At 38.1% G+C, this 14,397-nt stretch overlaps 1 protein-coding gene and 1 long non-coding RNA gene across 4 annotated transcripts in view; both read left to right on the forward strand.

The window, feature by feature from the left end:
- The first annotated feature begins 1,246 nt into the window (after positions 1 to 1,246).
- Positions 1,247 to 6,486, forward strand: LOC149130974 (uncharacterized). The gene is made up of 2 exons (XR_016238566.1): positions 1,247 to 3,026; positions 6,306 to 6,486. It is a non-coding gene; the product is annotated as an uncharacterized LOC149130974 (long non-coding RNA).
- Positions 6,487 to 7,181: 695 nt separating this feature from the next.
- LOC106871628 (uncharacterized) overlaps positions 7,182 to 14,397 on the forward strand; it is a 171,033-nt gene continuing 163,817 nt past the window's right edge. For 2 of the 3 annotated variants that reach the window (XM_089343010.1, XM_089343008.1), the window contains exon 1: positions 7,397 to 9,328. In XM_089343010.1, coding sequence (XP_089199136.1) covers positions 8,142 to 9,328 — 1,187 coding nt within the window. In that variant the 5' untranslated portion in view covers positions 7,397 to 8,141. Of the gene's footprint in view, positions 9,329 to 14,397 lie in introns of all 3 variants that reach the window. The other variant, XM_089343009.1, reaches the window with a different exon arrangement.

Genomic DNA, 14,397 nt, shown 5'->3' on the forward strand with positions numbered 1-14,397 from the left:
ACACACACACACATGATGGAGAAAGCTGCTTATTAATATACATATATATAGACATACATACATATACACAAACATACAATACACATACAAAAATGTATATAACTCACACATACGCACACATAAGCATGTACATACACAGACCACACACATATGCACTTTATCCGACTAACAATTATGGATTAAATATTTTCATTCACAGTCAGACTGATCTTTGAGTACTTTATTCCAACTGGCTGGACATAGCTTCATTTTGAGGTTGTCACCCTCTGGAATATCTACAAAGAGTCGTGTTACATTTTTTGAAGATAATCTTGTGAAAATTTGAGTGGCTGGAAGAAATCTAACAAGATCTATCTATCTATCTATCTATCTATCTATCTATCTATCTATCTATATAGTGTCCCGTTCTCTTTGTCTATCTGTCTCATTAATGGTGACCTGTTTCTGTCTATCTGTCTGTCTATGTATGTATGTATGTATGTACGTATGTATGTATGTATGTATGTATGTATGTATGTATGTATGTATCTATCTATCTATCTATCTATCTATCTATCTATCTATCTATCTATAGGTCTGTCTATCTGTTTGTGTCCCGTTCCAGTTTATCTGTGTATCAGTCCTGTGTATCTTTTCCTCTGTCTCCTTCCTTTGACTCTCGTCTAACTTCATTTTCCTACTCCCGCTCCCCCTGTCTTCGACGTATCCTTTCTATTTTACTCTCAGTCCCTTACTGCCTTTATCTCTATAACTTGTCCTATATTTTCTCTCTCTCTCTATCAGCATTTTTCATATTTTACTGTCTCGCCCCTCTATCTAATCCCATCTCTCATTTTCCCAGATTTCATCCACTTAATCTTATAAATAAACCTTCATATACTTCTATAACAGTTCTATCTCAAATAATCTATCTATCTATCTATCTATCTCTCTATCTATCTATCTATCTATCTATCTATCTATCTCTCTATCTATCTATCTATCTATCTATCTATCTATCTATCTATCTATCTATCTATCTATCTATTTGTCTGTCTGTTTGTCTCTCTCTCTATTTATCTCTCTATCTGTCTGTCTGTCTGTATGAAACTGAAAGATTACTCAATAATTTTTGTTGTATACATATATTATTCTTTAACATGAATAATATTGACAGTGACTTTGAAGTTTGTCTGCTTAGCTTTCATCTATCTTTATTGTATATCACTTTTCTGTCCTTCCTTGTCTTTATCTATATCATATCTTCAGTCGCTGTGTCTATCTTCTCTTCTCCATTTTCTGTTTCTCAACGTTTAGTTTATATTTTCTTTTATCATAACCCCCCCCCCCCCAATATCTTTGTATATAACTATTCTTTTTGAGTTGCTATCTATTTTCATTATATGTCGCTATCTTTTATCACACCTCTCTCTGGTTCTTCTCCGTCAATTTACCTTTCCTTTTTTCTTTCTACCCTTGCTTAATAAACTCGTGTATACATGCAAAACACCCACACACATCTATCTATCTATCTATCTATCTATCTATCTATCTATCTATCTATCAGTATGTCTGAAGGTCTGGCTGTCCACCTGCCTTTATCTCTCTGTAGATCTATCTATCTATCTATCTATCTGCCTGTCTGTCTGTTGTCTGTCCGCCTGTCTGTGTATGTATGTATGTATCTATCTATCGATCTGCCTGTCTGCCTGATTGTCTGTCCGCCTGTCTGTGTATGTATGTATGTATCTATCTATCTATCTAGTTAGGTGTTGTCATTTGAACTCTCCTCCTTGAGATTTCCCTGTCCCTAATACTCGCTTATTTCTTACCATTACTTAATAATAAGAATAATCTCTCTCTCTCTCTCTCCTATTTAGTCTATCTCTCTTCATTTCACGTTTATCCTTCTCTTGTATTCTTTAAATTCCCTCTCCATCCTCACTCTAACTTTTCCTAATCTCTCTTCGTCTCTTCACCAGCTCCCTCCACCATTACCGTCACACAACTCCATCCTGCACTCGAAAACCAGCCCCACTCCACTTCATTCACCACTTAGAACTAGCTCCACTGTACTCTATTCTGTCACTACCATAACTACCACATAGCTCAATCCTGCACTCTTAACCAGCTCCACTCACTCTCATACAACTTCATACTGCACTCTTATGTGGACGAACTCCACTCCACCCTATTCTACTCCGCTCCACTGCACTCCATTTTACCACTACTATCACTACCATACAACTCCAGCCTGCACTCTGAACCAGCTCCACTCCGCTCCCGTCCAACCTACTCCACCATTACTTTCACTCCCACACAACTCCAGGCTGAATTCTTCTATTCACCAGTTCCACTCTACCATCACTATAACTACTATTGAACTCCAGGCTGCACTCTTAACCAGTTTCACTCTACTCCGCTCTACTCCACTCACCCTCGTAATCTCATTTCATACAAACCCTCTGCTACTACATTAGACATGTGTTCACAGCAAAAACACTCGTTTCTCTCTCTCTCTCTAAGCTCCACTAACTCCCCCTCAAACTCTTTGCTGATACTGCAGTGAAAAAAATTAACCATTTAATATATATTTTATAAAAATATTAATTAATAATTGCAACTTTAATTAATTTCTTTTTTTTTTTAAGCATTTGTTCTCCCTCTCTCATGTTGAGTCAACCAGCCTTATTTTAAATACACAGTATATTATTTAATTGACATCAGCAATATATACCTCTACACAGTGTATATATATATATACATATATATAAATACTACTACAATTACTGCTACTATTACTAGAAGTGACACCACGACGACAACCACAGCAACTGCTTTAATATATCTATATATAATCATATATATGTGTGTGTGGTTCTGTACTATAATATTACTACAGTGTTATTAGTATATATTATTAACTGTACACTTTAATTGTTTTAATGTGGAGATTTCATGTGAAAGAGGCACCACTATTAATGCTTCAGCAATAACAAGACCACCAGCCTTTCTTTTTCATCTGGAACAGTCTACATGTCTTCATAGTAAGTAGCGCTGACTTAGTTTTTAATTATTGACAGTGGAAAACATGAAAAATTTGTGTGTTGCGTATAAATATGTGTGTGTATGTGTATATATATATATATATATATATGGCGATCTTACGGTATATATATATATACATATATATAAAATGTATATATACACACTAATAAGTAAACACACACATATATATATTACACGCGCGCACATTGCTGTTTTGTCTGTCTACCTATATGTAATATGTTTAAAGATACTGTACAATATATATTTATACATCATACACACAGATCTGCATATGTCATATACTTACACACACTTATATATGTACCATAAACATATTTGTGTATACACACACTCACACACCGCTCACGTACATCTATATTTTATCTATACACCACACACACATCTGTATATACCACGCATACGTGACTATATATGCGACACGCACATTTATATGTACACCGATCACATGTATATATATTGCACACGTATGCTTATATACACATGTACTTGCATATAGCTATGTACACCACACATCTGTGTATATACCACATACGTGGCTATATATCAGTATACACACTGACGATCTTTCGATACGAGTCCTGAGTATGATCACCACTATACATTTATATATCCTTGTACACCATACATATATCTATCTATACACACATTCATCTGTCTATATTTATACACACACCATACCTCTGTCTATATATTTATATACATACCACACGTTTGTGTATAAACGTATGTACGTATCACGTTTATCTACATAGGTATATACCTATATACATACCACACATTGTATGTGTATATAATATATACCCACATAACTATGTATCTACATGTATATATATTTGTATATATCCACTTAGATCTCTCTGTATTTACCCATATGTATCTATATATTTGTATATACCCAATTGTATTTGTATATCTCAATATGCCCACACACATCTATATATACCCGGACGTTTCCTTATATGTATCTATATCATACTACACGCATATATATATATATATATATATATATATATATATATACACACATACACACATATATATATATATGTATACACACGTATCCATTTTTCCCTACATACATCTTCACACTTCAGTCTTACACACCCCTCATCAATTTAATTACCGTGTGTGTATTATATATATATATTCACACATAAACCGCAGGTATGTAAGTAGGACTAAGGAGAAAATGTGTTTAGGTTCCACTAAAACATTTCTACACACATGCACATATATATATATATATATATATATATATATATATATATATATTAGTATTTGTGTGTGTAGAGGTTTCTTCTAAAGGAAATTTATGAAAGTAAATTTTATATAATTGAAAATGTGAAAACCAAATTTAAAAAGGAGGGGAGATGTTAATTGAAAGAAAGAAAGCTAAAGAAAGGGTGGACTGTAACCTCGAAGGAACCACATTTTTGCACGCACTCGAGACATTTAATTATTAACCCCCCCCCCCCCCCCCGCCGTCCTACTTCTTCTTCCCAAGACCACCGACCATGGTCTTGGAAGGGGAAAGGTTAAGGACATCGAATAGATTGAACATGGTGGTGTGGGGATTTCTTGATTGGAAGTCGGTAGAAATAGAAAGCGGGGGGGGGGGGGGAGAAATGATATCATTATCACCATCATCATCGTCATCTTTGCTACTGTTACTGCTATTATTACTATTATTTTTATTATTATTATTATTACTACTGCTGACCACCTGACAAAAATTACACACACAAACACATTGCTCTCTTCATTATTGTCACCGTTATTACATTTTGTTTGTTAGAAGATAAGGTTTGTGGCCTTATTTGACGTGAATGATTGGTTTCAATAATAATAATAATCCTTTTTATTATAGACACAAGGGACTAATCGATTACATCAACCCCAGTGCTCGGCTGGTACTAATTTTATCGACCCCGAATAATGATAATAATAAGGATTTTCTTTTATTTGGCAAGGGGTGGCGTGTCTTTAGATGAAGGGGACATTACAAGGACAGTTTATAGTTTGTGTGTGTGGGGGTTACATAAAAGATCTGTGTGTGTATATGAAAAATATTACAACTTCCCTTTAAAATGACCAAAAAACATGACTTCGTCATGTTAAATTCTATCTTAGAAATCCCAAGACTTTGCGACACGCGCGCACACCATATATGTATGTATTGTATACACATATATCACGTCTATATATTTATCTGCACACCCGCATCCATCCATCCATCTATCTATGTATATCATATCACCATATATATATATATATATATATATATATATATATATATATATATATATATATATAATTTACTCGCCTATCTCTCTCTCTTCAGACTCACACACACACACACACAGATATGATCGGCACACACGCATGTCTTCTCTCTTCCTACGTAGTGTATTGTTCCTCCCATTTGTTCCAACATACTTGTTCATAAAGCACATGTTTACATAAATGCCCTATATAATTATATATGGTTCGTACATTTATGATTTACATATTTCAGCTGCACATATCTATCTACTTATCTATACGTACATCTCACTCTCCACACACACAAATATATATATACACACGCGCACACACACACACACACACACACACACACATACGCGCGCGTACACATCTATAGTCTACATACGTCTTCTCTCTATGTATTGGTTTCTCTTCCTGTCCGTTCTCACCTTTGTGTATATATATATATATATATATATATATATATATATATATATATATATACATATATATATATATATATATATATATAGCACATGTTTACATATATGTACTGTATAATTATCTATCTTTTACTTGTTTCAATCATCGGACTGTAGCCACGTTAGGACACCGCCTTGAAGTGACCCTACTCTTTTTTGGTGCTTATTCTAACGGCTTCCTTTTGCCGAACTGCTAGGTTACAGGGTCATACACAAAAACCCTGTTGTCAAGCGGTGTCGGAAGGGGCAAACACATACACAATGGTACACATATCTTTAAGGATATATATATATACACATACATACGGCGGGCTTTTACCAGTTTCCGTCTACCAAATCCACTTACAAGGCCTTGATTGGCCCGAGGTGTGTAGTAGAAGACATTTGCCCAAGGAATTGGGACTGAACACGAAACCGTGTGGTTCGTACCACAGCCACATCTGCGCTTATCTCGAGTGTTCAAAAAACATATACATGACTAGTGTTTTGTTATTTGCTTATTCTTATATCTTGTTTTTCTTTCTATTTTAGATCTTGCCGAAATAATAAATGCGACGTCTTGATAAGTAAATGCCCAAATTTTTGAGATTGGCAGACGGATTGGATTGAGTACCATTTTATTTTTTGGGGAATAAACCGAACTGAAATATATATTTGGGGAAGCCAAAAAAGGTACCCCCACCAACACTACTTACAGAAGAAAAATATAAAAGCATTATATGGAATAATAATAATTTACATACCACCACCACCACCGCCACTAAGAATCATCGGAAGGAAACTACATAATATATATATATATATATATATATATATATATATATATATATATATATATATATATATATATACATACATGTATATATTTATACACACACACACATATATATATTATAAACAAATCTACATAAAATAACAAAAATACACACGCACACACATACATATATAATATCGATTAATATTGTTCTTTATTTTTGATTTGAAGCTTCTTTTTCTGCTTGGAATTTAACGCACAAAGAGGACATTTTCGTTGTCTGTCTCTCATTCATTTCCACACACCCCAAATCATTCTCTTACACCATAGATATAAACACATTTCTTAACCGTCATTTTATTATTTAAAGTAGAAAAAAAAAAGCCTAACACACACAAGTACTTCCTACATTAAACAACAGATAAACAACGTATACACACCCGTTTGTACAAATGTATATATAATAATACTATATATATATATATGTGTGTGTGAAAGATATCAGAAATATGTGAGAGGAGAACGGAGGGCCATACATAGCATTGTAAACTCCATTCATTCATTTTATCTATGAGTCAACAAGCCACCGCTTCCCCCCCCCTTAATTCCCGCCCCCACCTCATTATTTCGGATGTTACCCACGTCTTTCAACCATAAAAGAAAGAGATGTGTGGGTGATTTGATCTAGGAGCGGTTTTCGAAGAAAGACAAATATACAAAGAAATATCCCGCAAAGCATTTTTGTTTTCTTTCTTGCTCTTTCATTCAAACTTGCTTTTATTTTTTTTTAAACCGTCTTTTTTCATTCTCTCCTCTACTTTTTTCATTCATTCGTCTTCTTGAGAGAACCAGCACACGCACACACACAGAGGTAGATAAAGAAAATTCAAAGGAACAGATTTTATTTTTAACGATTTTCTTTCCACCTTTTACTTTCTAGTTCTATTTTTTTTTTTAAATTTTAAAACTATTATTAATTATATTATTTTCCTCCGTCCTTCCTTTTCATCTCCACACCCCTCCCCTCTTTAAACTGTGGTGCTGAGTGGCTGTTTGGTTCATCAAATACTAAATTAAGTAAAATCTAAATCGCCGCTATGTTTCACCGAATGAAAAACCCTTCAATTTTTTTTCAATTTATTTTTTCCGAAGAGACCATCCCTTAGCCGATTTGGTAAATAACAACAACAAACGAACAAAACATCTTTTTCATCTCCTCCCTCCCCCTCCTTCTCTTCCATCTGCCTGTGTGTGTAAATATAGTTTAATATTGGTGGTGGTGGTGCCCTTAGCGGCTCCTGCAAGTGTCTAAATGTCTGTGTGTGTGTATGTCTGTGTGTATGCGTGTGTGTGTGTCAAACCAATATAGGAGAGAGAGAGAGAGAGACAGAGAAAGAGAGGCATTTTTCCAAGACCATCTTCCATATTCTCACTCGCTGTTCTCCCTCGTTTCTTCAGACAATCTCTATTAAGATCTATATCTATATACATAACATATAATACGTTCCGTTTATTTATCTACCTGTCTATTTACTCATATATTTATATATATGTATATATACATTTGATACTGTAATTAAGTTTTTTTTTTTTTAAATTGAACCCTACCGCAAATGGCCACTTCGAATGACAGTCGCAACAGCGCTAGACAAATGCAGACCTCGCCGACCATTAGTATCGGCGGTGTCCCCGGCACCACTTCAGCTTGTTGTTGGCTGGACTTCTGCGAACAGAGCGGCGTGTCCGCCGCCGATCGTTTCTTCCAGGACTTCCTCGAGTATCTTATAAGCACAGGTGGATGCGGCGGAGGCCTTCTCGGCTCGTCGGCCACCCCTTCCTCTTCAACGTCTTCGGTGATGGGCGCGGGCCGGACACCGTCGGCCGCCACTGCCGTGCAGTCGGCGTGCACGTCGACTACCACGACTACCACGACAACCACGACGACCGCTACGGCTACGGCCACCACCAACTCGGTGACGGTCAGCCACGTGCCTACGGCTACACAGAGCAGCAGTTGTACGAACATTGTCAACCCGAGCAACACTAACATCATCAACGCCAGCTGCACCAACATCATCAATCCAAACTGCACCAACATCATCAACACCAGCAACACCAACATCATCAACACAACGTTTTTCTCGTCGACGTCGTCGCTGGCCTCGTCTTCTTCCGCCGCGGCCGCTGCCCCGACTCCTGCACCTGGTCACCCTCAGGTTACGCAAGGGTTGCAAAACCCACAGCATCAGTTACAGCAGCAACTGCAGCTCCAACAGCAACTGCAGCAACAACTACAGCAGCATCATCAACAGCTACAGCAGCAGCAATTGTCTGCCTCTTTGTTATTGTCTTCGTCGTCCTTATCCACCTCGTCGTCCCCGTTGCCGTTGCCCTTGTCAAACTCCTCCTCATCTTCATTACAACAGCCGCAACAGCTGTCCTTACAGCAGAACTTGCAACAAAACCAACAGTATCAACCACCACCACCACAACAACAACAACAGCCACCACCACCGCCGCCGCCGCCACCACCACCACCACCACAACAACTACTACAACCACAACAGACACAACCACCACCACCACCACCTCCTCCTCCCCAACAACACCATCACCAGCAGCAACAGCAGCATCATCATCATCAACAGTACTCGCCACAAAGCGGGTGGATTATACTTGGAGATGTTATTGTACATTGTCCTAAAAATCCCATGGATTACGCATTAAGATTTGTGGAACATTTTTCTGAACATTTTGAGGAGCGGATCCGCAGTCTTTCATTCACTGATGATCCCAACAGGTGAGAATATATTTTATATACACCAACTATTTGCCTTTTTATATAAATTACATATTTAATATATATATACACAACTTTTTTTTTTTTTTTGGTAATTTGGTAATTTTTGGTACATTGCTATATTTATTAAGGGAAGAAGTAAAAACCAGGTGATCACCTTGGTAGCATTTCATGCAGGAACCTGGCCAGCAATGTATAACTTTTACCTATTTATGAGCCAAAGAACGATTGGTTGTACTTTCGTCAATGCAAGGCATGTGTATCAAATAGGTATGCCTATAATCGCAGTACCTTCAGAGTTTCTGCCTGCTGGCCTTCATTGGATGAATGCTTGCATTTTGAAACTTCGAGGTTACTGTCAACCTTCCTCTTGTAAAACTCTAATAAACATGTACTCCAACAAAACGTATCAAGTAATGTAAAATTGCTTTAACTATAACTACTCATAAAAGTAAGTGTGTGTGTGTGTGTGTATATATATATATATATATGACGGCACCATTTTTGATAAAGTTGTTGAATGTGGGACTTTTCTGTGAACAATGAAGGCAGTACCTGTGACCCATACATTGAATATATACCAGCCCTTTTTTGTGGGGGAAGGGGTAATTTAAAAAAAAAACCTTTTGGCGTGGCTGTGTGGTAAGAAGCTTGCTTCACATGGTTCTGGGTTCAGTACCACTGCTTGGCACCTTGGGCAAGTGACTTCTACTATAGCCTCGGGTTGACCAAAGCCTTGTGAGTGGATTTGGTAGACGGAAACTGAAAGAAGCCCGTCGTATATATATATATATATTTCTCTGTGTGTTATTGTGTTTGTGTTTGTCACCCCGCCATCACTTGACAATGTTGGTGTGCTTATGTCCCCGAAACTTAGTTCGGCAAAAGAGACCGATAGAATAAATCAAAGGCTTACAAAGAATAAGTCCCGGGGTCAATTTCTTTTACTAAAGGGGGTGCTCTAGCATGGCCACAGTCAAATAACTGAAACGTGTAAAAGAGTAATATATGTACATAAAAGAAAACAAATGGGGTTTAGATTGTAAACCCCATTTGTGTTCTTTTTTGTACGTATGTTGCACTTAGAAACACCCGAGTTGGCTCTCTGGTTTAAATTGGATTTGGTACTTGCGTATGTCTACGATATCTTACCATCAGTTGATACCTTCATGGTTGTTTTATCTCACTCTGAACCCTATATTGTACCCAGCTGTTTCTGGGGCCCTATATGTTGATGTACCTAAAGTCTATTGAGTCCTATAAATAATCTCTCTCTCTCCATGTATCCACGCGCACACGGGGTGGGACTGAAAAGTTCCTGGTTTTAAGGGTGTCGCGAAAAGCCTGGCTGGAGGCTCAACCTTCTGAGTTCTTTTACGGGGCTTAAAAAGAAGGACCGCTGCAATAAGTGTGTGAATCTGAGAGGGGAATATATTGAATAGAATCATAACTGATTCTCTGTATTTTCTTTTACTCGACGTATCCTCGAATTGGAGACCTGGCCTGATCGAACTCTAAAAAGGTACCAAACGCCCAGGTGGTGGTGTTTAAACTAGGTAACAACAGTGAACTCCATATAAGGTATTCAACGGCCAGGTGGAGATGTTAAACTTGGTGGCCCAAATAATTCATAGTGGTTATGAACTAACAATGCAATGACTAGGAACAAATACTGCAAGGCTTCTTGTCTGACCCTTATAGTTCTGCCAATCCACTGTCTTCGATTGATACTTTTTTTTGGCTCTGAAAAGATGGTAGGTAAAGTTAACTTTGCGATTTGAATTCAAAGCACAAGAGTCGTACGCAATGACCCCTGCACAAAACTGAAGGGACCTCATAGAAACGTCATGTTGGAATCCCTGAAAGTTAAAATTAGAAACTGTTGTTTTATTGTTTTTTTAAATTTACCATAAAAGGGTAATTCAGTTTAATCTTCCTTCTTCCTCATTTAACGTCCATTTTCCAAGCTAGCACGGATTGGACGGTTTTGCAGGATCCAGGGATCCGCAGAGCTCCAATGTCAGCTTTGAAATGATTTCTGCAAATGGATGCCCTTCCTAATATTAACCACTTTGAAGTGCATTTTTTTCGTAGCAGCGGCAGGTCGCCAGGTAGTTTGCTAGGCAAAAGAAAAAAACGTCCCTTCGACTAAGAGTGTAGGGTGTGGAGATATTGAAAGGAGAGAGGTGGTTAATCTGTCTTAGTAACCACAGGCTTCCTACACGTGTGGAAGCACACCGACATTGATTGTCAAGCGATGGTGGGTGGGGGTAGACAAACACAGGCACACAAATACAAACATATACATTTACGACGGGCTTCTTTCAGTTTCCGTCTACCAAATCCACTCACAAGGCTTTGGTTAGCCCGAGGCTATAGTAGAAGACACTTGCCCAAGGTGCCATGCAATGGAACAGAACCCGGAACCATGAGGTTGGGAGCAGGCTTCTTACCACACAGCCACACTTAACTGATCACTTGAATTGGATGAATGTATCCTGTTTTTGTGTTCGATTTTCTGGTTTGTACGGGAAGGTTACTGTAATTTTTTTTCTTCGGTACAACTTAATTTCCACGTTGGTGGTGGTGGTGGTGGGATTGTAAGTTTATATCTTTATATTATTTCGGAGAGATTAATGATAAACACAGCTTGACGCCATTTCATACCTACGTACATTTCACCATTTTTGTTATTTGGAACTGCTGCGTTGGATATTCCAAGTGCAGTGCAGTTGGCTGCTGAAGAGCAATAGATCATCGATGGGAATACTTTTTTTTTATACTTGTTTCTGTCATTTGACTGTGGTCATGCCGGGGCACCGCCTTGCTGGGTTTTTCTAGTCGAACAAATCGACCCCAGGGTTTTTTTTTAAAGCTTGGTGCTTATTCTATCGGACCTTTTTGCCGAACCGCTAAGTTATGGTGACGTAAATGCACAACATCGGTTGTCAAACGGTGGGACACACACACACACACACACACACACACACACACACACACACACACATATATATGACAGGCTTCTTTTAGTTTCCGTCTACCAAATCTTCTCACAAAACTTTGATCGGAAGGCACTTTCCCAAGATGCCACGCAGTGGGACTGAATCCGAAACCATGTGGTTGGCAAGCAAGCTTCTTAGCACACAGTCACGTATTATGTTACACAGATCAAATGTCTTTTATTAATGAACTCGAAACAATTGTGATGTTTTTTCCTTTTTGAAGCACATGTAAATAAGCTGGAGTTGTGTTAAAACCTCCCATATTGAATATTCACGTGCAATTGAGGCAGCGTTATGAAACAAACATCCGGAAAGTTTTTGGTTAAAACACCATTAATTTCAAATGAATGTTTTTGCAGGTTTTTTTTCAAATATATATTTTAGACGCAAGCGTGGCTGTGTGGTAAGAAGTTTGCTTTCCAACCACATAGTTCCGGGTTCAGTACTTCTGTGTGGCACTTTGGGCAAGTGTCCTACTATAACCTCGCACCGATGAAATCCTTAGGAATGGATTTGGTTGATGGAAACTGAAAGAAGCCTGTCGTGTGTACGTGTGTATTTGTGTGTGTCCCTGATCCTGCTTGATAATCGGTGTTGGTGTATTTACGTCCCCGTGACTTAACGATTGGGCGAAAAACCCAATAGAATAAGTACTGGAGTCGATTCACTCGACTAAAAATTGTTCAAGGCGGTACCCCAGCATGGCCGTAGTCTGACGACTGAAACAAGTAAAAGATAGAAGATTAATATATCCTCTTTCGGCAATATGTTTTTACCCTGGCTACAACTTACCACGATGTTCTTGGAAGCCCTATACTTCACGGAAAAGAAGCAAGTGTCGTTTTTCCCCTCCCTCAATTTCAGTTTTTAATAATTTTTGTTCCCACTTCACTTCTGTGCCCTTTTTCTTCTCCCATAAAGTGTGATTACGAAGGGACAGGTTCTTTAAAAACTTTGGCCGATCACTGAAGCAATTAACGAAGAGGCTTCTTACACGTTCTCTCAACCTACTTGAAGTAACTGCCAAGTCTCCCTCGTATCTCACCTTAACCCTTTGCCTGTCCCATTAAAAGTCCATGGTTGTCGTCAGACTTTCAGATGGTCCTTGTTTCATACGCTCCGAGCTTTCCTTTCACAAGTCCCAAGTTACTGTAGTAGCTAAGAAAAAAAAAGGGAATGTATATGATATATAATGCATGGACTTGAGGGAAATAGGTCCTGAGTATTGCATGTGATATGGCCAAAGGTTAAAAGAAAAATGAGCTCGACGGTTTCAGTGTCTGAAATATACGATGGGATGGTCAAAGATGGTACGAACAAACACACACACACACACACACACAGAGCTTTTTTACGTAGCTGCAGTCATATTTACTGAGCCACGTTGTGGTACCGGCCTGAAGGGTTTTATTCAGTGTTTCTCAACCGGTGTCCAGATAAGATTTTTGGGTAATTTTTCAGATTAACACCCGCACGATCTTCACTAGGGTGTTAGGGTTACGGTTACGGTTAGAATTCCCTAAAACACTAACCCTAACACCCTAGTGAAGATCGTGCGGGTGTTAATCTGAAGAATTACCTATTTTTGGAGGTCCACGTAATAAAATAGTAAATTGGGGAACCAGGATAGTATTTTAAGGGCCCCCGAAAAAATTTTGCTTTAGATATATTGTAAGAAACAACTAGGTTTTTCCGTCTAACATTTTACCGAGTTCAACCTACACAAGTTAATGTGTGAAAAACAAAATAGGAATTTTGTTTGAAAGTTGTTAAACATCGAAAGGTTCTGGGGGTCCGCCAGAATAAAATAATCGAACGGATCCATAGATAAAACAGGGTTAAGAACCCTTCTTTTAGTCGAGCAAATCGATCCCTGTACACGTTCTGTCGGTTTCTTTTGCCAGGTGGTGCTGTGGGCTGGGGGACAAAGAAACGGGCTTCCACATAGGCGTTGGTTGGTCCGGGGTTGCAATAGAAAATCCTTGTCCAAGTGGGTTTTTTTCTGAACTACAATAGTAATTCTTGCACCTACACACACACACACACACACATGACGTACATGCTACG

This window comes from Octopus bimaculoides, chromosome 26 (assembly GCF_046866305.1).
Source record: "Octopus bimaculoides isolate indiv1 chromosome 26, ASM4686630v1, whole genome shotgun sequence".
NCBI lineage: Eukaryota > Metazoa > Mollusca > Cephalopoda > Octopoda > Octopodidae > Octopus > Octopus bimaculoides.